Source organism: Prunus mume, linkage group LG1, assembly GCF_029339155.1.
Source record: "Prunus mume cultivar Tortuosa linkage group LG1, ASM2933915v1, whole genome shotgun sequence".
Taxonomy (NCBI): domain Eukaryota; kingdom Viridiplantae; phylum Streptophyta; class Magnoliopsida; order Rosales; family Rosaceae; genus Prunus; species Prunus mume.
In genome coordinates, this window is record NC_142698.1 from 22,391,805 (window position 1) to 22,413,907 (window position 22,103).

At 35.3% G+C, this 22,103-nt stretch overlaps 4 protein-coding genes across 6 annotated transcripts; 3 read left to right on the forward strand and 1 right to left on the reverse strand.

The window, feature by feature from the left end:
• The first annotated feature begins 1,792 nt into the window (after window positions 1-1,792).
• On the forward strand, window positions 1,793-8,232 carry UKL4 (uridine kinase-like 4). 2 transcript variants are annotated; one of them, XM_008220617.3, is made up of 15 exons: window positions 1,793-2,087; window positions 3,342-3,502; window positions 3,615-3,706; window positions 3,849-3,918; window positions 4,291-4,409; window positions 4,599-4,695; window positions 5,001-5,080; window positions 5,459-5,653; window positions 5,752-5,835; window positions 5,954-6,014; window positions 6,274-6,334; window positions 6,654-6,747; window positions 6,880-6,952; window positions 7,406-7,488; window positions 7,611-8,232. In XM_008220617.3, exons 2-15 carry the CDS (start codon window positions 3,346-3,348, stop codon window positions 7,785-7,787), a joined length of 1,443 nt encoding a protein of 480 aa, XP_008218839.1. In that variant the 5' UTR covers window positions 1,793-2,087; window positions 3,342-3,345; the 3' UTR covers window positions 7,788-8,232. The 2 variants fall into 2 exon arrangements, with proteins under 2 accessions (XP_008218839.1, XP_088906460.1); XM_089050334.1 differs by having other exon boundaries at window positions 6,654-6,952.
• A 564-nt stretch (window positions 8,233-8,796) lies between these two features.
• Window positions 8,797-11,056, forward strand: LOC103319123 (fructose-bisphosphate aldolase, cytoplasmic isozyme 1). The gene is made up of 4 exons (XM_008220628.3): window positions 8,797-8,957; window positions 9,243-9,515; window positions 9,626-10,035; window positions 10,548-11,056. The coding sequence occupies exons 1-4, from the start codon at window positions 8,930-8,932 to the stop codon at window positions 10,908-10,910; spliced, it is 1,074 nt and encodes a 357-aa protein (XP_008218850.1). The 5' UTR covers window positions 8,797-8,929; the 3' UTR covers window positions 10,911-11,056.
• A 5,694-nt stretch (window positions 11,057-16,750) lies between these two features.
• On the forward strand, window positions 16,751-18,287 carry CPSUFE (chloroplast sulfur E). The gene has a single exon (XM_008220639.2). It carries the CDS (start codon window positions 16,931-16,933, stop codon window positions 18,089-18,091), a length of 1,161 nt encoding a protein of 386 aa, XP_008218861.1. The 5' UTR covers window positions 16,751-16,930; the 3' UTR covers window positions 18,092-18,287.
• Window positions 18,288-19,669: 1,382 nt separating this feature from the next.
• LOC103319140 (Late embryogenesis abundant (LEA) hydroxyproline-rich glycoprotein family) lies at window positions 19,670-21,223 on the reverse strand. 2 transcript variants are annotated; one of them, XM_089052589.1, is made up of 2 exons: window positions 20,406-21,223; window positions 19,670-20,310 (listed from the first exon to the last, which is right to left on the reverse strand). In XM_089052589.1, exons 1-2 carry the CDS (start codon window positions 21,195-21,197, stop codon window positions 20,248-20,250), a joined length of 855 nt encoding a protein of 284 aa, XP_088908715.1. In that variant the 5' UTR covers window positions 21,198-21,223; the 3' UTR covers window positions 19,670-20,247. The 2 variants fall into 2 exon arrangements, with proteins under 2 accessions (XP_088908715.1, XP_088908453.1); XM_089052327.1 differs by having other exon boundaries at window positions 19,670-20,070; window positions 20,220-21,223.
• Between the last annotated feature and the right edge of the window lie 880 nt (window positions 21,224-22,103).

A 22,103-nucleotide genomic window follows, 5' to 3' on the forward strand; every position in this document is an offset into this window, starting at 1 on the left:
ATTCAAACCGACCAAATGACAACCCTAGCTAATATTTACTCTTAATATCATAAATCTGAAAATTATTAATAAACTTAAAATTGCTAATCAAAGTAAGCCCCGTATCTTTTTAGAACCAAGCACTAGTTGGTCTTAATGAATAATTTTAATATTTCAAAGGGATGGATACGCAGCCCATCATTAGCAACATTAATACTGTCTTCAATATAACCATTGGTTGATAAGTGTGAGATTGCTATCGTTATATGTTATACTTTACACTGTCTTCAATATAACTATTGGTTGATAAGTGTGAGATTCCTATCATTATATGATACATTTTATTTTGTAAGTTTTCGATATAAGACTTAATATTCCTCAACATAGACGAATTAGAACAAAAATAAAGTTTAGTTGTCCTTTTCCTCCTCTGGAGTCTTTTTCCTCCTTAGAATGTAATTGCTATAGTGAGCTAAAAAGAAGAAGAGAACAAAGGTATATGAAAACCCTATCTAATATCTATCTCTTTTCAGCAAACAAAACTCTCTATCAATCTCTCTCACACCCTATGGATAAAGGTTAAATGGAGGGAAATTGGCAAGAATTGTAAAGTGTTTTTATCATCTAACCTTATGCTTACTCATGAGCAAGATTTATTTTAAAAAAATTCCTATTTAAGTTTTTCTTTTTGTCATAAAAATTCGTATTTCCGTTGAGTGCTTATGTGTAGTGAACCAAAAAAAAAAAAGAAAAAAAAAAGGATTTATATCGAAAAGTTTTGGAGAGCTAAATTGGAGAGCTTTTTCTACTAAGATTTCCTCAGAGATATATAAAAGATATTGCTGGTTGTTTTCTCCTTGAGGAGGAGGAGGAGGAGGAGGGTACAAAAGGTTCAATTAGAAGCAAAAGATCTAAAAATATCCTGGAAAAATCTTGTATGTCCGCACAAAAAGTATACAACAAAAACAAGAGAAGTATGCGACCAAATATAAATAGTGAAATGCTAATTAATGAAAATGACCATTTGAATCGACATTGAAGATAAAATAAAAGATTCCATTTCTTGAAACAAACGATTCGATTGGTGTGCTTGCTTGCCAAGCATATGTGTATTTCGTTTTCATGTTGTGATGGCACGAGCGTTACTTTTTTCTTGCTTTAATATTGTAGATAATTGTAAACAAAAAAATAAAAAATAAAAATTTTTGTTTATCACTTTTAACTCAAGGTAAACAATCATCATCTTTCTTAACGCATATCTATGAGTATAATTATGTTCCACAAATATACGTGTCAAGTGTTGAGAAAAATAATAAAAACACACTTTGAGTTAAAAGTGCGTTGATATTTACGAAAATGAATGTGATATGAATTGAATATTGTATATTTAAATGGGATTTGATTATTTGAACGTCCTTAACGGCATCAAACTGTTAATTAATTATTGTGGTGTCAAATCAGTTCATGAAGCTAAATATTGAGCTGCCTAGTAGTCAAATTTTGTTTTAAATTAATTAATTATTTTAATTTCGTTTAGCTTACAATCGAATTAAGAACCGCACTGTTTACTATACGAAATAAGAATGGTCAAATAAAAGAAAAAAAAAACTAATTTTTTTTGACAAATAAATGTGAAAAAAAAGTTTATAAAATTGTTCCTAGTATTTGCAATTAATATAATTATTTGCCTCCTCAGACCGTAAAAACCGTACTGTGTACTATACGCAAGAGTCTCTCTCACCTCATAGACATCGTTTAGAAAAGTGGGTCCCATTTATGATTCAGTGCCACGATGGACCAGGCAGGACAGCTCAATCTCGAGTTCAGATCCAAGCGCGCGCACCGTACGAACCAAAAATATCAGAGAGAGAACACAGCGAAAACGGTGGCACAACCGTGATATCTCCCAAACCCAGGCCCATTATGGTAATTTAATCCGACTTCCGCTTCGGTGCAAGGTCTCCCTCACCTCTGGCTCCACTATTTAAACCCATTGGATCGGTCTGATCAGCCTCCTCATTATTCTCTCTCTGTAATTTCTTCCAAAGCTTGCGTTCGAATCTCTCTCTCTTTCTCTCTCTCTTTCTCTCTCGGTTCGAGCTCATCAGGTATTGCATTGGTCGATTTTCATGTGTCGATTTTTCTACTGAATCTGAATTCATCGAATTTTGGTTTTCATTTTTGTGAAATTTGGATGATTTGATTAGGTAGTGTTGCTTGGTTGATTAAAGTTTGATTCTTGTGATATCATATGCACATTGGATCTCTGAATTGATATTGCCAAGAACTTACTGTTTCCAATGCTTTCATTGCAAGGAGATTACTTCAATTTCATTTTTGCTTGATAAGCTTTGTGTTTGTGTGTACGTGTACGTGTACCTGTGTGCGTATGCGCATACATGTACGTGTGTGTTTGTGTGTATGTTTCATATACATATTGAAAGTTCCAATGTGAAATGATTAAGAAGTGAACGTTTGGAGTTTTCTTACTTGTTTTCCTGTCATTGTCATTCCATGCAATCGAATCCGCTTTTTCAATGTCATCGTGGTCTGGAATCTAATGGTTTCGTGATTGTTGTTGTTTTTAATGTGAATGGTACGCGGAACACAAAGTAGTATGTGGTCGGTACGAATGCGGTGTTGTTGGGTTTTTATCAGTATTTATGTTTTTAGACTTTATTCGAAGAACATCCGTGGGACTTTCGTATTGCATTTTTATCATTGTTGTTTGCTTTGATCGGTAATTTCAGCTTTCTTTCTTAGCTCTTTTAAAATGTAAGCTAATGCCTAGTTATAATTGTATTATGTAATACACACACATTGGATCAATAGAAAATACGTTTTACTATCAGATTTCCCAACAATATTTGGTTTCATAAGTAACTTATTTGTTCTTGACCAAAAAAAAAAAAAGGAAAGTTATTTGTTTGGTGGTTGTACTGTCTTAAAGTTTACAACTTTAATTGCATACTAGTCAGCGTTTTACTTATTGTCTGTTGGAATGATACATTGCAATGAATTCTTCAAGGGATGTTATGCTATAAACAAGTTCATTTGAGACTTTAGGAAGCTATAAGTTCAGTTCAGAGTACTTAAGGATTGCAAGAAAAATAATCCAATCTGCCCAGGTATCTTTTAACAGCTAGCTCTACGGTCTACGTGAACTTGACCAATCTTGGGTTAATCAATTTAACTGTTGCTTCCAAGGTTGGGTTTGAATGCTGATTTGCTCTAAGGACCTGATAGAAGTTCATATTTTACTAAGTTAGCTATATGGTTTTGATGTTTTATACTATCATGAACTTTGTTTGATTCAGTCTTTCATGACCTTATCAACATTTTCCTTCCCTGTTTCCACTTAGGTCTATGATCATGGGTTCAAATTCAGTTGTGGATATGATAGAGGCCTCCTCAGGGGTTCATTTTTCTGGATTTCATATGGATGGCTTAGAGCAAAGACAGAAGGTGGAGCAACCGACAACCTCAGCACATGAAAACATGCATAAGCAGCCTTTTGTTATTGGTAAGTAGTGGTTTATAGATTTGCTACATGCATCGTTTCTAAGAAGGTTAGATAGCTGCGTTTTGATTCTTCCACTTCCATATGATCCATCATTCCATACATATTGTCACAGGGGTTGCTGGCGGGGCAGCTTCTGGTAAGACGACAGTTTGTGATATGATTATACAGCAGCTTCATGATCAGCGGGTTGTTCTTGTTAACCAGGTAATGTGTAGAATTTGTGATCAAGAAGAGTAGTAGTTACCTCTTTTTTCCTTGATTTTGGGATTATTTGGTTTTCCTGTTTTCGAGTGTCAGAATGTCACCACTTTTCCAAATTAATATCTTATCATGGATGATATTACAGGATTCTTTTTATCATAATCTGACTGAGGAGGAACTTAAACGAGTACATGAATACAACTTTGACCATCCTGGTGAGGGCATTCCTGCAACATCAAATTTAAGGAATATAAGTGAAGCAATAAGTACTTAGAATATTACTATAGTTTACTGAACCATGTGTACCTGTAACCCTTCAAAGTATGTCATGTTACTACAATTTGAGACATCCTAACTGGTAATCGGAGAGTAGTAATGTCATGCTATTAGTTTTCTCTGTGCAGTTATTGTGTAATTCCACAAGTTTGTTTTATGTAGCTTTTTGTTTAGTGCGTTTCACATTGTTGTTCAGTTCTTTCCCATTTATTTTCTGACAAGTACATTTTCATGCATGCTGGTTGGTTTAGTTTATACTGACTATCTTTCAAATGTTTGATTCAAAGTTTTGTGTTTTTGGTTATCCTCAGATGCATTCGACACTGAGAAACTATTATCTTCGATGGATAAGTTGAAGCATGGACAAGCAGTAGATATTCCAAATTATGATTTCAAAAGTTACAAAAATAGCGTGTTTCCAGCGAGAAGGGTAAAATTTTAAATCTGTGGGATCTATAAGTCATATCATCTAACATGTAGTTCCCTGTTGTTTTGAGGTCCTATTGTAGTGAAGGGCTTGTTTCCTAAAATGATACCATAACACATATGCTATATTATGTAGTTGCCTCTCTCTTATGCATTAGAAATTCTTAATAGTGTAATATTTTATATTTAACAGGTAAACCCTTCAGATGTCATTATTTTGGAAGGCATTCTTGTTTTCCATGATCCACGTGTTCGAGAGTTGATGAATATGAAGATATTTGTTGATACAGGTCAATTTTCCTTTTACCTATTTTGGCCTTTAGATGTTCTAGCGGGTTATCAAAGCTTCTTTGAATTGTTACTACACATAAATTTCATTGTTTTTATATTCTAGTATACTTTTTGTATAATATAGTTTTCATGTGAAGTTTTCTAACTTATGTTAGTAGTTAAATATGTGCAGGTCTGAATAAATTATGTTGTAAGTTATTTTTATAAGTTTAATGGTATATGCAACTTCATGTTGTTACTAAATTGGGTCACTTCATATTGTTACTAAATTGGGCCACTTCACATTGTAAAATTTTCAGTGCAGATGCTGATGTTCGGTTGGCTAGGAGGATAAGGCGTGATACAGTTGAAAAGGGAAGGGATATTGGTACTGTTCTTGATCAGGTTTGCAACTTTTCATTTCATGGTTGTTAGACTTTTGTTGGTTTTAGCCTAGCTTATACATACAGGTTATATTTCATGCTGTGAATCTACAAATGAATGGATGCAACTATTATTTCTTGGCAAAAAGAATTGTTAGAATTCAGTGTTCTTGTAGACAAGGTTTAAAGAATTGAAGATAGGTGGTATACTCTTGATTATTTACCCTATTGTACTTCAACCATTCTTTGAAATATTTCACTCAAGTGTTAGAGGATTTCCACTTTTGTTTCTATTACCTATTCTTACCTTTGTTCCATGATCTTGTGGTTAGGCAACAATGGTTACTACCTGCATCTTCTATATGCCTTTTCTCTAATAATGTTTACCATTTTGATGCAGTACTCAAATTTTGTTAAGCCTGCTTTTGATGACTTTATTCTTCCAACGAAGAAGTATGCTGATATCATAATTCCTCGTGGTGGAGATAATCACATAGCCGTTGATTTGATTGTACAACATATTCGTACTAAGCTTGGTCAACATGACCTTTGTAAAATATATCCAAACTTATATGTCATTCACTCAACCTTTCAGGTGCCCTTCCTAAATATTTTCATTCAAGCTCCAATCTTTGTTCTTTGCATTTTTTTTTCTTCTTTTGGCTCACCAATATCATTCATGGTCTAATGCAGATACGGGGCATGCATACCCTCATACGCGATGCTCAAACAACAAAGCATGATTTTGTTTTCTATTCTGACAGGTTGATTCGTTTGGTGGGTATTTGGTCCTTTGAGCCAAGATGCAAATTTGATGTTTTTTAAGGTCATTCGTGGAATGGGACCAATTCTTATTTACTCAAATCACTCATCAAGAGTCCTTAATCTTTAACAGGTTGTTGAACATGGCCTGGGACATCTACCATTTACTGAAAAGCAGGTGATCACTCCAACTGGTAAGCTGATGCTCATCTTGACATCTTAACATGTATGGTTTTCACATCTTTGATTTTGATTTATTTGGAAAACAGATATACATGTTCCCATCCTTTTACTCTTAAATATATTTCTTGTGAGTTTGTCGCAAGCTTACACCAAGCACATCATGCATAATTATTTTCTTTGTATTGTTTTGAATTTTCTACAATAGTTGGTAAGTCTGCAAAACTTCATTGGTTGATGCTTTGCTTTAACGTTTCTTTGATCTGGATGCAGGGTCTGTGTATATTGGTGTGGATTTCTGTAAGAGGTTATGTGGCGTATCTATCATTAGGAGGTACAAATGTGTTCCTTTAAGGCATTTGGTTTTTCTGACTAGGAACTATAAATTCTACTATACCCTTTTTAATTCGGCTTTCTTTACAAGTGACCAAACATTCTCTCAGATGTGGTCTTGGTGTATAAAACAAATGATCATCATAGATACTTAGAGGTAGTAATTAGATCTGAACTGAAACCCAACCTCTTATGCCTTTATGAACCATGTGGTCATGTAACCATCACCTACTAGTGTTGTATTTTGTTGAGTTTGATTTGATTTTTGAATTGAACTCCTATAAGTTTTCATGGTATGATTAACATTCTACTATTACCAGTGGCGAGAGCATGGAGAATGCTTTGCGAGCATGTTGTAAAGGTATCAAGATTGGAAAGATTCTTATTCATAGAGAAGGGGACAATGGTCAGCAGGTTCACACATCTCTCTCTCTCTCTCTCCTCCTGCCCCACTCCCTCTCTTGTGTTGGTTCATGTGAAAGCATTTTCATGACTGTATTTCAGTTTTTTCTCGATTTTTTTCTTATTGATCTAATTGATGAACAGCTGATTTATGAAAAACTACCCAACGACATCTCAGAGAGGCATGTATTACTGTTGGATCCTATCCTGGGCACAGGTTTGTTTTTCTGATAATATATTAATTGTTTTTTGACTTGTTGGTTCTACTTGTCAAAAGTTGTTTTTGGTAAAGCTCGAGTCCAAGGGCTCAGACCAAAGGAAACAAAAATGAAAATTCCAGAGTGCTTTTATTTCTCTGGGGTAAAGATGTCCCACCAGCTTTAGTTGGTGGTTATTATTCTCTACTAAGGGAAGTTCTAGTATACTTGTCCCCATGTAATACTCTACAAACTATTTCAGCATCGATTTTGGACTATTAGTATACCTTATTAGTAAGTTCTAGTCACAATCTTTAATCTTGCAATTTGTATACCTTATTAGTATCAATTTGGCTTACAACGGTCACTATTTTGTTATTATACAATATATGAAGAGTTAATTATAAGCTTCCAAAATCTTGTTGAATTATCCGCAGTCGTAAAACTACTAACAATTATACCTTTCTCTTCAGGGAATTCGGCTGTTCAAGCTATTTCTCTACTCTTAAAGAAGGGCGTACCAGAGTCCAACATTATATTTCTGAATCTCATATCTGTAAGTTCGTTTCTCTGTAATGTGGTTCAGGTTCCCCTGACTATTAGTTCGGTTTTGGACTATCGTTTTTATCATGACTGCATGAGAGTTACTCCTACTGATGTTGTGCATCAATTGGCCAGGCACCTCAAGGTGTGCATATGGTTTGCAAACGCTTCCCCAGAATAAAGATTGTGACATCTGAGATTGAAAGTGGTCTCAATGAAGATTTTCGTGTCGTACCTGGAATGGGTGAGTTTGGGGACCGATATTTTGGAACTGATGACGATGATCAACAAGTGGTATCTCCTTCGGTGTAATTCCCAAAAAAACTGCTAGTTGGTCCAACCCCTTATCAATTTGGAGTTATTTTCAGCAATGATGGAAAGTCAGCTCAACTTGGCTTGACTAGTGTTGTGCTGGGTTCTACATTTCAGTGTTGAAAAAATTTTGACTTTATCAAATCTAGAACAATCATCCTTCGAATCTTTCATATTTTTCTTTTCAATTATTGGCATATAGGGTTTTTCTTCTTTCTCAAATGATGTTTCTTGCATTTCGATGATACCGTATAAAGGGTTGGACGACGAGTTGTCATAGCAGGCAGTGAGTGTGTGACTAGATAGTCTCTTTGAAACTTGCTTTGCATTTGCATTTGCATGGCTTAGAGGGAAGCAATTTACTGGCAAATGAATTGTCTCCCCATGATATGTATTATGAACCAGGACATTTACTCTCATTATGACAATATTTTTTGTTTCACAAGTTGGACTGCGTTTCACTTAAATGTTGCTTCTTTGGCTGCCATGTGCAAGTTTCACGTGGTCGAATAGGAAGAACGAAGCCTCAATTTTGAAAAGTTCGTGTATACAATGAGCATATACACACTTCACAATAACTAATCATGTGACGAGCACGGATGTGCATGCACTCGTATCCAAGTCTTTGATGAAAAAAATTTAGATTTTGGAATTTCATTGGTGGTAATGTGTTTTAAACAATGTATCTTGGGCACCTGTGAATCGTTGACGCATGTGAAATTAGAGCGACTCTTCGTAGATTTCCATTTATGTACTAGGATAGATTTCCATTTATGTACTAAGATGAAAAGAAACAGAAAATTGTAAGGGATGAGGCACACATAGTTGTTTAGTAGAATCCAAAAGTTTCGTTTGGTTCGTCTCTATGAGTTGAGAGTAATTGGATGAGGAGCATTAGCCCTTCCACACAAATTTTTGCCTGAGGATTGAGTTGCCACTTGGCAAAGAGAGTGATCACTCGTTGCTCTATCCTAGGATGATAACCTTCCTCGGGCTAACCTTTTGACACGTGTTGTTAATCCATGCCCTGAGGATTCTGCTGGCATATTCCGCCGGAGCTTGTCTATATAGATTGTTTACGGTGTAAGTTTGATTTTGCACTTTGGTCCACTGTTATCCAATACCATCCTAAATCTCCAACCATGTCAGCCTTTGTTGGCAAATATGCTGGTACTCTCTCTCTCTCTCTCTCACAACATGATTTTCATAATTAAAAGTGTTATTGTTGGTTAATGTAAAACTGCCTTTGCATGACCGACTAGCTATTAATCTAGTGGATACAATGAGTAACGAAAACACCGCTTCCAAAACCCGATTTAGGTCATTACCCCGGAAAATTTAAGAAAAGCCAAGCAATCTCCTTAACAAGAAAAGATGTAGGCATATAATTTATTAGGCAATCATTCTTTATACTTGTATGAAGTTCGACTAGCTCAACCCTTTGGTTTTGTGCAGAGGAGCTTATAAAGAATGCCAAGTACATTGCCACCCCAGGGAAGGGCATATTGGCAGCAGATGAGAGCACAGGCACCATTGGCAAGCGTCTATCCAGCATCAATGTTGAGAACATCGAGTCCAACCGCCAAGCTCTCCGTGAACTTCTCTTCACCTCCCCCAATGCCCTAACCTACCTCTCAGGTGTCATTCTCTTCGAGGAGACCTTGTACCAGAAGACCACTGATGGCAAACCCTTCGTCGAAGTCCTCCAGGAAAACAATGTCATTCCAGGTATGGTCTAAAATTTCGATAACAGATATAACATTTTTTCGGATATATTCATGTACTTTTTTCTACATCTATGTTTCTATTTGACATCGACATTTGATACTTGGTTCTAGGTATCAAAGTTGACAAGGGTACCGTTGAGTTAGCCGGAACAAATGGAGAAACTACAACTCAGGGCTTTGACTCTCTAGGAGCTAGGTGCGCACAGTACTACAAGGCCGGTGCACGGTTTGCCAAGTGGCGCGCCGTGCTCAAGATTGGACCCACTGAGCCCTCTGAATTATCTATTCAGCAGAATGCACAGGGGTTGGCTCGCTATGCAATCATCTGCCAGGAGAATGGACTGGTGCCAATTGTTGAGCCAGAGATTTTGACTGATGGGGACCATGACATCAAGAAAAATGCAGCTGTCACTGAAACTGTGCTTGCAGCAGTTTACAAGGCTCTCAATGAGCATCATGTTCTTCTTGAAGGCACACTCCTTAAGCCCAACATGGTCACACCAGGCTCTGACAGCCCAAAGGTAATTGGATGCAAATATGTATAGCTCTAAATTATTGCCTCCATATTCACATAATCCATCTCTTTCACAAACAAATTTACAACCGTTGTATATATTTCACATGACTAACACGTAAGAAGTTGAATGTGAAATAGTACAGTGTGTATCGAATCCACTCAAATTATAGCACGAACACAATTGATATTGCAGTCATTACAATTTAAATGAATCCGTAACACTATGTTCATATATCATATAGTGTATTAAATACACAATATCAATTATATTCATGTTATAATTTGAATGAATTCATAACACTAGGTTAGTATACCATGAAGTATAGCAAATACACATTATTTTCTCATTGAAGTAAGATAGAGTTGTAACACAGTTTTTTCCTTCTTATAGAGAACATGTATGTAGGCCTCACCATATAAAATGGTTTTGCTTGCATGTTAACTGAGGAAATTTATATATAACCGGCAAATACAACATAATTGTGCTTCAAATTAAATGGCTTCAATTTTTCACAGGTTACACCCGAGGTGATTGCTGAGTACACAGTGACTGCACTGCGCCGGACAGTCCCAGCAGCAGTGCCTGGGATTGTGTTTCTGTCCGGAGGACAGAGTGAGGAGGAGGCAACGCTGAATCTGGATGCAATGAACAAGTTGGATGTGTTGAAGCCATGGACTCTTTCGTTCTCGTTTGGGCGAGCTTTGCAAGCAAGCACACTCAAGACTTGGGGTGGGAAGAAGGAGAATGTTGGGAAAGCTCAGGAGACATTCTTGACAAGGTGCAAGGCTAACTCACACGCCACTCTTGGAAAGTACGGTGGAGGAAGTGCTGGTGGATTGGCTTCTGAGAGTTTGTTTGTTAAGGGATACAAGTACTAGTTGTAGTACTAGACCTTTGACTATATGGGGGTTTGGGAATGGGACTTATATATCAATTGTAAACTTGTATTTAATTTTGTCCAAAAAAAAAACTAAAACTTGTAATTTCTCTCTTTTCCAAATGCTCACTCTTGGTAGTTGTTACATATTCTACAATTTTATGTTATGAATACTTAACTCAATTGTATTCTCAAACACTCATTTTTATGAGGCTTATAACTTAAGTGATTAAAAATATCTACTTATATATATATACATACATATATATATATATATATATATATATATACACGTTAGAAAAGAATGTTACATACATTCGTTAGTACGAGGCTTCAAAGAGAATGCCAAGAGAATGAGTGAATTTCGACCAAAACATGAACGTTTAGGTGTTATGGAGAAGCCTTGTGGTCAAAACAACATATATACCCATCAAATTAGCCATTTTATAGTTGTTAGCACTACTACAAAAAAGGCTAAAGACGACGGGAATTCACCGTCGTGTATTCGGTTTTCAAACCGTCGTGAAATCAACTGCCGTCTATTTGGGTTTCAAACTACGACGGCTTTTCACCGTCGTTGTTTATCTGTAAAGACGACGGTTTTTAAATAAAATCGTCGTTATTTAGAGGTAAAGATCGTTAATTATAGGAGGAAAGACGACTGTTTTTAATAAAACCGTCGTGTATTGTGCTTAAAGATGATGATTTTTTTATGAAAACCGTTATGGATTGTACTTAAAAATGACGATTTTTTTATGAAAACCGTCGTGGATTGTTTATAAAGACATCATCTTTACATACAATAGACGACCTTTTTTATAAAAAAGTCATCTTTACGCATAATAGACGACCTTTTTTATAAAAAGCGTCATCTTTACGCATAATAGACGACGTTTTTTTATAAAAGCATCATCTTTACGTACAATAGACGACGTTTTTTTATAAAAGCGTCATCTTTAAGTATAATAGACGATGGTTTTTTATAAAAGCGTCATCTTTACGTACAATAGATGACGGTTTTTTATAAAAAGCGTCATCTTTACGCATACAATAGACGACGGTTTTTATAAAAAGCGTCATCTTTACGTCATAATAGACGACGGTTTTTATAAAAAGCGTCATCTTTACATACAATAGAGGACGGTTTTTATAAAATGTGTCATCTTTAATACAATAGACGACGGTTTTTATAAAAACGTCATCTTTACGTACAATAATGCTTTTTGATTTCCTATAATGCTATACAACGATTTTAATTAGAAAACCAACCATAATGCTTTATCAAAAATAGTTTCTTTCATAAAACTTGAAGATTCAATAGTTATTACATAGTTAACCAATCTTTATTCTACAATAAACATAATTCCTAATAAGACCTATGTACTCCTAATCCAAGCATTCCTCATCCAAACATACAAATGATGCACAACTGAAGTCTCCTCCATCATCCCTGTAAATAAATCAAAATGACAAAGAGAGAAAAAGAAAAAGCTAAGATTATAAACATAAAAAATTAGGTGAAAGAGAAATTTTACCATTGGTCCATATTTCCATAGAAAACTTGTAAAATGAGCATAAAAAATACCATCGAGAACCTGCAAATTTTCAACAACAAAAAAACATACGATTCACATAGAAAACCTGCAAAGAAAAAGTTATAAATCTACAAGCTTCCTCCCTATTTCCTGATAACCAAATCAAACAAATCAAGAGAGATAAAATATGAAATTAGGGAGGCAAAAAACATAACAAAAATGCAAAGAGACTAATCCATAATTCACTAGCAAGATATACAAGGGTATTAAGAGATTAGGTGACTTTCAAATCAAACCTTTCAACCAGCTTTGATTCTCAAATACGGAACATCTCTCTACATCTTATGGATTTGCTAAGACCTCGATCTCTCAACTCCTTTATTGATATCGATTTTTTGATGATTTTGTAGAGAGTTTCATGAGGGTGTTTTAGAGAGTGCAGAAGGGTTTCAAGGAGGGAGAGATAAGGTTTTCAGAGACGGGGGAAAATCTGAAAATTTGTCGAGCGCGAATTCACTTAAGTAGACTTTTTTTAGCGTGTTTTAAAAGACGACGCTTGTTAATGAGAGATAAGATTTTCAAAACGGGTGAAAATTTGAAATTTGTCGAGCGCGAATTCACTTAAGCGGCCATTTTTTAGCGTGTTTTAAAAGACGACGCTTTTTTTAAAAAAATTTGTCATCTTTACATATAATAGAAGACGGTTTTTTTTAATAAAAAGCGTCATCTTTGCATACAATAGACGACGATTTTTTATAAAAAGCGTCATCTTTACATACAATAGACGATTTTTTACCGCTACACTCCTTGACCCCATATGAATACAATGACTGAATTTGATCTTCAATTTAAAATATTTACACTAGTGGATACCACAAAATCTTATGTTATATTTAACGAAAGTATAAATAAACTCTTAATTGTTAGTGAATATTTTTTTTTATGGCATACACATTTTAAGAAACTAGTTTCAACGATTCAACGGTCAAAATTGTTTGTTTATACTTCGAGATCATATACGCCAAAAATCGAAAAAATAAACATTCAGAGATCAAGTAACGGGACAAAAAATTTCGACGATTATAAATGAAAAATCATCATTTAACGGTTATTTTAACTCCGATTTTGATGATTTTTTACCACTACACTCCTTGACCCTATATGAATACAATGATTGAATTTGATCTTCAATTTAAAATATTTACACTAGTGGATACCACAAAATCTTATGTCATATTTAATGAAAGTATAAATAAACTCTTAATTGTTAGTGAATATATTGTTTTGATGGCATACGCATTCTAAGAAACTAGTTTCAATGATCCAACCGTCAAACGTGTTTGTTTATACTTCGAGATCATATACGCCAAAAATCAGAAAAAAATAAACATTCAGAGATCAAGTAACGGGACAAAAATTTCGACGGTTATAAATGAAAAATCATGATTTAACGGTTATTTTAACTCCGATTTTGATGATTTTTTACCGCTACACTCCTTGACCCTATATGAATACAATGACTGAATTTGATCTTCAATTTAAAATATTTACACTAGTGGATACCACAAAATCTTATGTTATATTTAACGAAAGTATAAATAAACTCTTAATTGTTAGTGAATATTTTTTTATGGCATACGCATTTTAAGAATACTAGTTTCAACGATCCAACTGTCAAACTTGTTTGTTTATACTTCGAGATCATATACGCCATAAAAAAAAAAAAACATTCAGAGATCAAGTAACGAGACAAAAAATTTCGACGGTTATAAATGAAAAATCATGATTTAACGGTTATTTTAACTCCGATTTTGATGATTTTTTACCGCTACACTCCTTGACCCTATATGAATACAATGACTGAATTTGATCTTCAATTTAAAATATTTACACTAGTGGATACCACAAAATCTTATGTTATATTTAGTGAAAGTATAAATAAACTCTTAATTGTTAGTGAATATATTGTTTTGATGGCATACGCATTCTAAGAAACTAGTTTCAACGATCCAACCGTCAAACTTGTTTGTTTATACTTCGAGATCATATACACCAAAAAATCGGAAAAAATAAACATTTAGAGATCAAGTAATGAGACAAAAAATTTCAATGGTTATAAATGAAAAATCATGAATTAAAGGATATTTTAACTCTGATTTTGATGATTTTTTACAGCTACACTCCTTGACCCTATATGAATACAATGACTGAATTTTTTCTTCAATTTAAAATATTTACACTAGTGGATACCACAAAATCTTATGTTATATTTAACGAAAGTATAGATAAACTCTTAATTGTTAAACGACGGTTTTTTTTATAAAAAGCGTCATCTTTACATACAATAGAGGACTGTTTTTTATAAAAAGCGTCATCTTTACATACAATAGACGACGGTTTTATAAAAAGTGTTATCTTTACATACAATAGACGACGATTTTTATAAAAAGCGTCATCTTTACATACAATAGACGACCTTTTTATTTATTTATAAAAGGCGTTATCTTTACATATAATAGACGACGGTTTTTATAAAAAGCGTCATCTTTAACGACGATTTATAAAAAGAGTCATCTTTACATACAATAGACGACGATTTTTATAAAAAACATCATCTTTACATACGATAGACGACGGTTTTTATAAAAAGAGTCATCTTTACATATAATAGACGACAGTTTTTTATAAAAAGCGTCATCTTTACATATAATAGACGACGGTTTTTATAAAAAGCGTCATTTTTACATACAATAGACGACTTTTTTTTTATTTATAAAAAGCATCATTTTTGCATATAATAGACAACTTTTTTTTTAATAAAAAAACGTCATTTTTACATACAATAGGCGACGATTTTTATAAAAAGCGTCATCTTTACATACAATAGATGACGACTTATAAAAAGAGTCATCTTTACATACAATAGACGACGGTTTTTATAAAAAGCGTCATCTTTACATACTATAGACGACGGGTTTTATAAAAAGCGTCATCTTTACATATAATAGACGACGGTTTGTATAATAATCGTCATCTTTACATATAATAGACGATAGATTTTTATCAAAACAACCACGTCTTTACCAAAAAAATGACATTTGATTTTAAAAGACGACGCTTGTCATACCTGCTGTCGTTGTTTTTTGGTCAGATTTTAACTATGAAGAAAACCTTTTAATAAGACGATGCTTTTTTATTTGTGTGCGTCGTTATAAAAAAATATTCAACAGTACCTCCGGTTTTTTGTTGTTTAAGTCACTAATCCACGACGGTTTTTTGTTACCATCGTATTTTTAAATACAACGACGGTTTTTTCTTCTACCGTCGTCTTTTTTTGGTCGTCTTTTTCACTTTTTGTAGTAGTGTAGGTTAACTATGTTATCTCAACTAATTAAAAAAACATGAACACAATAGTAGGATTGAGATAAATCTAAGTTTTGGATACTAACGTGGTAGATGACATGATCTTGAGTGATTGTGCATATTCTTATGATGCAACAAGTGATTATGCACCAAACTTCCCAGCATAAGAGGCTTACCTATCAAACGTTTATGGTGACATTTTTCATTATAGGAAGCAAAAGAGAATGTGACGAGCTCTGAAAAGGGTCTTTATTTCACGGCTTGTCTAAAAGCATAACGAGAATGAGAATTGTAACCTTACTTTGCCTTATGGACATGTATGTGTCTATTAAGATGTTGTTAAGAGTATAGACGATAGTTTAAACTATAGGAGAAAGGGGGTTTCACACACACTACTACAATGCCATAGAGTTTCAAACTTGAGACCACTAATCTGCAAGTCACACATCAGTTTAATTTTTAAAAGATATTTACTTATAAGTAGTGGGAATAAGAAGAAATGGAATAGGATAGGAAATCAAATCAACTATCTGGTTTTTGGGTATTTGATTAAACATCTGCGTATTAAATGATTTGTACGCAAATGCAGGAGAAGTCATGAATGAAGACCATTTTCTTTCTTCTTATTCTTTTTACTTATAAGTAAACGTGTATGTCGTGCCTATGTTGTATTGGACTTATTTTTACTAGGCGCAACTTGTTTGATGCCCAAATTAGATATGGCTTTGTTTACAACACTTTTTGCTGGTACTTTTGTGGGCTTAAGGCTCAGAAAACACTGAACAATGATTTGAATCGTAGAATTCTATAGTGAGGGCCTTAGATGATACTTTATCGCTTAACAATTAGATAAAATTGGTTAGCATGATCCAAAAATTAAGAAATTGGGCCTCATCTAAGCGTGTTAAATAAGTCCTCACTATAGAATGATTCGGTCCGAATGAGAATGAGAGATAGTGTAGTCCAGTAAAGAACAGCCCAACTAACAGCCAGACGAAACGGTGCGTTTGGGAGCTCAATTGCCAAACAAAACGGTGAGTTTGAGCCGCTCTTCGTCTATCTCTGAATCTGCCCCACTGTGTCTCTCTGAATTCTCTTCTTCGACAATTCTTGAGAGCCAAACATGTCGTCGTCTTCTTCAATCTCATCGTCGTTTAGATTATTCACAGCCAAACTCCCAAGCTCCATTATAAACCCAAAAGCCCTCTTAGCCTCATCGCCAAAACACCCAAACCTCTCTTTCTTCAAAAGGCCAATCACTTTCCAAAGAATACCAACCATATCCTCATCGAAATCACCATCTGCATCAGCTGCATCTTCGGCTTCAAGCTCGATGTCTCTGCAATCAATTGAAGAGCTCCCACCAAAGCTTCAAGAGATAGTTAAGCTCTTCCAGTCCGTACAAGAATCGAAGGCCAAGTACGAGCAGCTCTTGTTCTACGGCAAGAACCTCAAGCCTTTAGATGACCAATTCAAAACGAAGCAAAACAAGGTCGAGGGTTGTGTCTCTCAGGTCTGGGTCAGGGCCTACCTTGACTCGGACAAGAACGTATATTTCGAGGCCGATTCCGACTCGGTACTCACCAAGGGACTCGCTGCTCTGCTCGTCAATGGCCTCTCTGGTCGCCCAGTAGATGAGGTTTTGCGGGTCTCGCCTGATTTCGCAGTCCTCCTGGGGCTTCAGCAGAGCTTAACGCCTTCAAGGAATAATGGGTTTTTGAATATGTTGAAGTTGATGCAGAAAAAGGCTTATGAATTGCTCCTGGAAGAAGAAAATGGAGTAAGTAGCTCAAATTCGAGGGTAAAAAGTGAAAATAGTGTTAAAAAAGTAGAATTTGGATTGAATTCTGAGGTGGGTGGTGAAAATAATTCGACTTTGGGTTCGAAAGTTGATGGTGGTATCCAGGGTTTGGATGTTGGATTAGGTTCTAAAGAAGATATTAAGCAATTGGAACTAGTGGCAAGTGTTACGAATGAAGATGAGTCAAAGTCGGGCGATTTGGGGAGCAGAGGGAAGAGAATTAAGGAGAGATTGGAAAGAGGGCTTAGTCCTATTGAATTGGAAGTAGAAGATATCTCTTATCAGCATGCCGGACACGCCGGTGTTAGAGGAAGTGATGGTGAGACACATTTCAATGTGAAAGTTGTGTCTAAAGAGTTTGAAGGGAAGAGTTTAGTTAAGAGGCATAGGCTCATTTATGGTTTGTTGCAAGAAGAGTTGCAGAGTGGACTACATGCATTGTCGATAGTGGCCAAAACACCATCTGAATTGAGTGGAAAGTGAAGTAGCTGCTCTGAGTTCCTCATGAAAAGAGGTTCATATTCTTGATTTTTTTTTCTTCTTATATCTTGTTTCAATGATCGTTAAATGAGGCTGTTGCTCAGAAGTATTGTACACATAGTGCTCATAAGTTTTGCTAGAATATGAACACATTTTGTCTTTAATTTTTATAATGATAATTGAATTACATATTGGTAAATTTTGTGCTGAACCATAAATTTTTGTTGTTGTTGTTGATGTTTTTAGCATTGATTAAATGAGACACTGAACTTACTTTGAAAGCAAAGATTGGGTGAAACTCTTAGGGCCCGTTTGATAACCAATTCAATTCTAGTTTTGAGTTTTAATTTTTTGTGCTAGAGTATAGAAGAAAAAGAGGGAGAATGGAAGTGAGAATGAGAGGGAAGATGAGAGGGGAGGAGGGAGGAAGGAGTAACAAAAGTGAAAACAAAAACAAAAAACTGAAATCTATTTGAAATTGTTTTCACTTTCAAGTTTTTGTTTTCACTTTTGTTACTCCTTCCTCCCTCCTCCCCTCTCATCTTCCCTCTCATTCTCACTTCCATTCTCTCTCTTTTTCTTCTATACTCTAGCACAAAAAATGAAAACTCAAAACTAAAATTGAAATGGTTATCAAACGGGCCCTTAGATAGTGTGGTTGCGCTTGGGTTCCTAATGATTTAGTACTTCGGGGAGCGAAGATTGTAATGGTAATTGCTACGTTGCAGATTGAATATCTTTGTGGGTTCTTTGACTGCTAGCTCTCTGCTTTAACCAAGTTTATGATCACATAAATTGGTCTGAACTTCCACATAAGGCAGTTTAGATATGCATAGTCGTCTGGTGGAAATTCTAGTACAAATTATAGAGATTGGGCTAGTTCTCATCTGTTGGCTACTCTCCAGCTACCAGCTGTCCATTACGTAACATAATTAATTACATTGCTATTGAAGATCTGACTGTGATCTTGTGGTGTTTCTTTAATTTAAAATTGGTCTCCTTCAGACTTTTCAGAATATCTAAATTGTTGATGGATCTAAAAGTGATATTATATTGGTGATTTCTGATTAGGACACTGTGGACATAGTGACTATCCAGAAATGTACCCCCTACAAATACAATCCTGGCAATGGATTCCCTTGTTATCTTGGTTCATTCTCTAGATTTCTCTAAGAACTTTGGACCTATCAATGCTTTTTATAGGAATTCTTTGGATTAAGTAAATAAATTAAAGTGGTAGTGCCATGCCAGAACACCATATGGGGATAATGTTAAGTTTTTAAATAAGGGAGAAATTAGGTGGAAATCACTGCAGGATCCTAATTGAATCTCCATACATCCTTTGCTAACCTTTTCCACAAGCAGAACTGTAGTGCTTCCTATTCCTCAAATAGAGTTCCTATTCAGTGGACACAACTATGACTTCCCCCCTTCTTTTCCTTCTGTAGAAGAGCTTATCTTGTGCCCTCTGATCTTTAACCCCATGTCTTTTCTATACAGTTTTTTTCAATGATGATGAGTTGTCCTTCTATTGGTTTTGTTACTTTATGAACTTGTAATACAATTGACCGAAAATCTGAATGAAAAAGAAAAAGAAAAAGTATTTCTTCAGATTGTAGGAAAGAATGCTCATGTATCATGTTATATAGCTCATATGACTTTTATACACCAAAAATTGCATTTAGGTTTCAATGTAGATACAATAAGAAGATAGAAAGAAGGTACAAGGAATAATGCTCCTCATCTTCATCTTTTAGTTTTGCAACTTCGAGCAACTAAAACACCAGTTGGTGGGCCTGTCATCTGTAATTGGCATCTGTAATTGTGACTTCCCCCCTTCTTTTCCTTCTGTAGAAGAGCTTATCTTGTGCCCTCTGATCTTTAACCCCATGTCTTTTCTATACAGTTTTTTTCAATGATGATGAGTTGTCCTTCTATTGGTTTTGTTACTTTATGAACTTGTAATACAATCGACCGAAAATCTGAATGAAAAAGAAAAAGAAAAAGTATTTCTTCAGATTGTAGGAAAGAATGCTCATGTATCATGTTATATAGCTCATATGACTTTTATACACCAAAAATTGCAATTAGATTTCAATGTAGATACAATAAGAAGATAGAAAGAAGGTACAAGGAATAATGCTCCTCATCTTCATCTTTTAGTTTTGCAACTTCGAGCAACTAAAACACCAGTTGGTGGGCCTGTCATCTGTAATTGGCATCTGCTATGCAACCAGTAAGAAAAATGGATCATTCCTAGAGTGGCTCTCACTTTAAATGTTCCTCTTATATTATAGTTGACCCTATTGTTCTGCACCTGTGTTCGAAGAGCCACAGCGTGATTCTCAGGCAAGTAAACCAAGCTTGATATTAAGCGAACTGATCCCAACCTTCCTTCTCCGGGTCTTTGAGTGAAAGGTTCAAGAGATTGAGTTGCTATGAGCCTGTCAGAAAAGTAAAGCTCCAGATCCAGATACTCAAATCTTATATCGATTTTCCGATTTGGGTTGGAGAAATTTGCCAGGAAAGTGAAGTCACCATTGAAATACTCTGGCGAGTCAAAGTAGATGGTGTTGAGGCTTGCATTGGGGATGTCAAACAATGGAGTTCTTGGTTTAACAACTAGGAAGATGATCAAAGTTGCAATTCCAAAGATGATAAGAATAAGGCTGAATACGAGACACACAATTGCACAACACCATATAAGTGGCTTGGTCCGTTGAGGTTGCCGGAGTATTGGTTGCTTTGTTGATTTACTGGAGACCTGATCTTTTGCATCAGGTGCTGGAACTTCTCGATTCGTAGCAAGCTTTGATATGATAATTTGGTTGAGAGAGACCGGTGTGGTTTGCCGTGGGGGTTGGGGTGGGTGTTGGATATGCCTCTGCGCTGGGGGTTGAGGTAGAGGTGAAGGTGGAATTGGAGATGGAGGTGGGAGAGGTGACATATCTGGAGAATGAATAACCAGGAGAAAAAACAGCTGAACCAAGTAATGAAGGGGGAAGAGGAAGATAATTGTTTCTTTAAATAAATTAGGAAATTGATTAAAGCAAGTAAAGGAAAAGAAGCTTTTGATTGAGAGGGATAGTGGGACCACTTTGTTTGTCATTGGTATTTGCAAAAGAGGGTTGTAGGTGGAGCTAAAGGTGTGTAACTTAGATGTTTGAATGGTTTTGCTTTTGAAATTGCAGCACTGTTCGAGAAAGTCCTAAACAGAAGTGGCCCTGCCCTGCCCTGCAAAGTTATTGTGTTTCTTTACTTGTTTTTAGGCACTTTCGATTGGTTAGACTAGTCAAAGTAGTGAATGGTAGATATACAGATAAAAAAGACCAATGGAATTGGAGCCTATGCTGTGAAAATGTTACAATGCTGCTGGTTTTATCTTATAAAAACTTTGTATGTGTTTGATGTTTAGCCCCTAAGGAAGTATCTGGCGGAAAGTTAGGCCGCACCATAAAGATAGTGCAGAAATATTAGACAAAAGTTTGAAAAGTAATCTGTTCATGTGTAATCAATTAACTATAAATGATATCAGAACATTGAACAGTTGGGATTTATTTGTTTTTTTCCTTCTTTTTCAAACATTAAAAATATTATTATGTGGTGGGTGGGATGCATAATTTGCATGCTAAAAATAATGTACCCTCAAGTACTCAAAACAAGTGCTGCAGAAGATCCCCAAATATCCTTGATCCATATATCCCCCTAAAGCTTGCCCAGCAGCCTGCCATGCCAACCAATATTATGCTTTAGGTTAGGCGGACGCCATTCACGTTGGGACCAAGTCCTAGATTAAATTGTTTAAAACCAAATTGACAAATACAATGATGGTAAAACAAAATGGCACAATCACGTTTGGTTAACCAAAAATTGTTTGAAACCCAAATTGGCAATTTACGCAATGGGTCACAAAATAATACAGGTTTTGTTGGTCGAATTGAGTAACCCAAAATAGTCCAAGCATGAGGTGGTAGAGAACAACACGTGTAGCCCATTAATTTCTGGGCTGCCGGCA

Excerpts from the sequence above, each read along its gene's own strand:
- CPSUFE (XM_008220639.2), top strand. The coding sequence starts at position 16,931 with ATGTCGTCGTCTTCTTCAATCTCATCGTCGTTTAGATTATTCACAGCC.
- UKL4 (XM_089050334.1), top strand. The coding sequence starts at position 3,346 with ATGATCATGGGTTCAAATTCAGTTGTGGATATGATAGAGGCCTCCTCA. Across the intron at positions 4,410-4,598 it reads GCGTGTTTCCAGCGAGAAGG|GTAAACCCTTCAGATGTCAT; the intron begins GTAAAATTTTAA and ends TATATTTAACAG. Across the intron at positions 6,015-6,273 it reads GCAGGTGATCACTCCAACTG|GGTCTGTGTATATTGGTGTG; the intron begins GTAAGCTGATGC and ends ATCTGGATGCAG.
- LOC103319123 (XM_008220628.3), top strand. The coding sequence starts at position 8,930 with ATGTCAGCCTTTGTTGGCAAATATGCTG. Across the intron at positions 8,958-9,242 it reads CTTTGTTGGCAAATATGCTG|AGGAGCTTATAAAGAATGCC; the intron begins GTACTCTCTCTC and ends GGTTTTGTGCAG. Across the intron at positions 10,036-10,547 it reads CAGGCTCTGACAGCCCAAAG|GTTACACCCGAGGTGATTGC; the intron begins GTAATTGGATGC and ends AATTTTTCACAG.
- LOC103319140 (XM_089052327.1), bottom strand. The coding sequence starts at position 21,197 with ATGACAAACAAAGTGGTCCCACTATCCCTCTCAATCAAAAGCTTCTTT.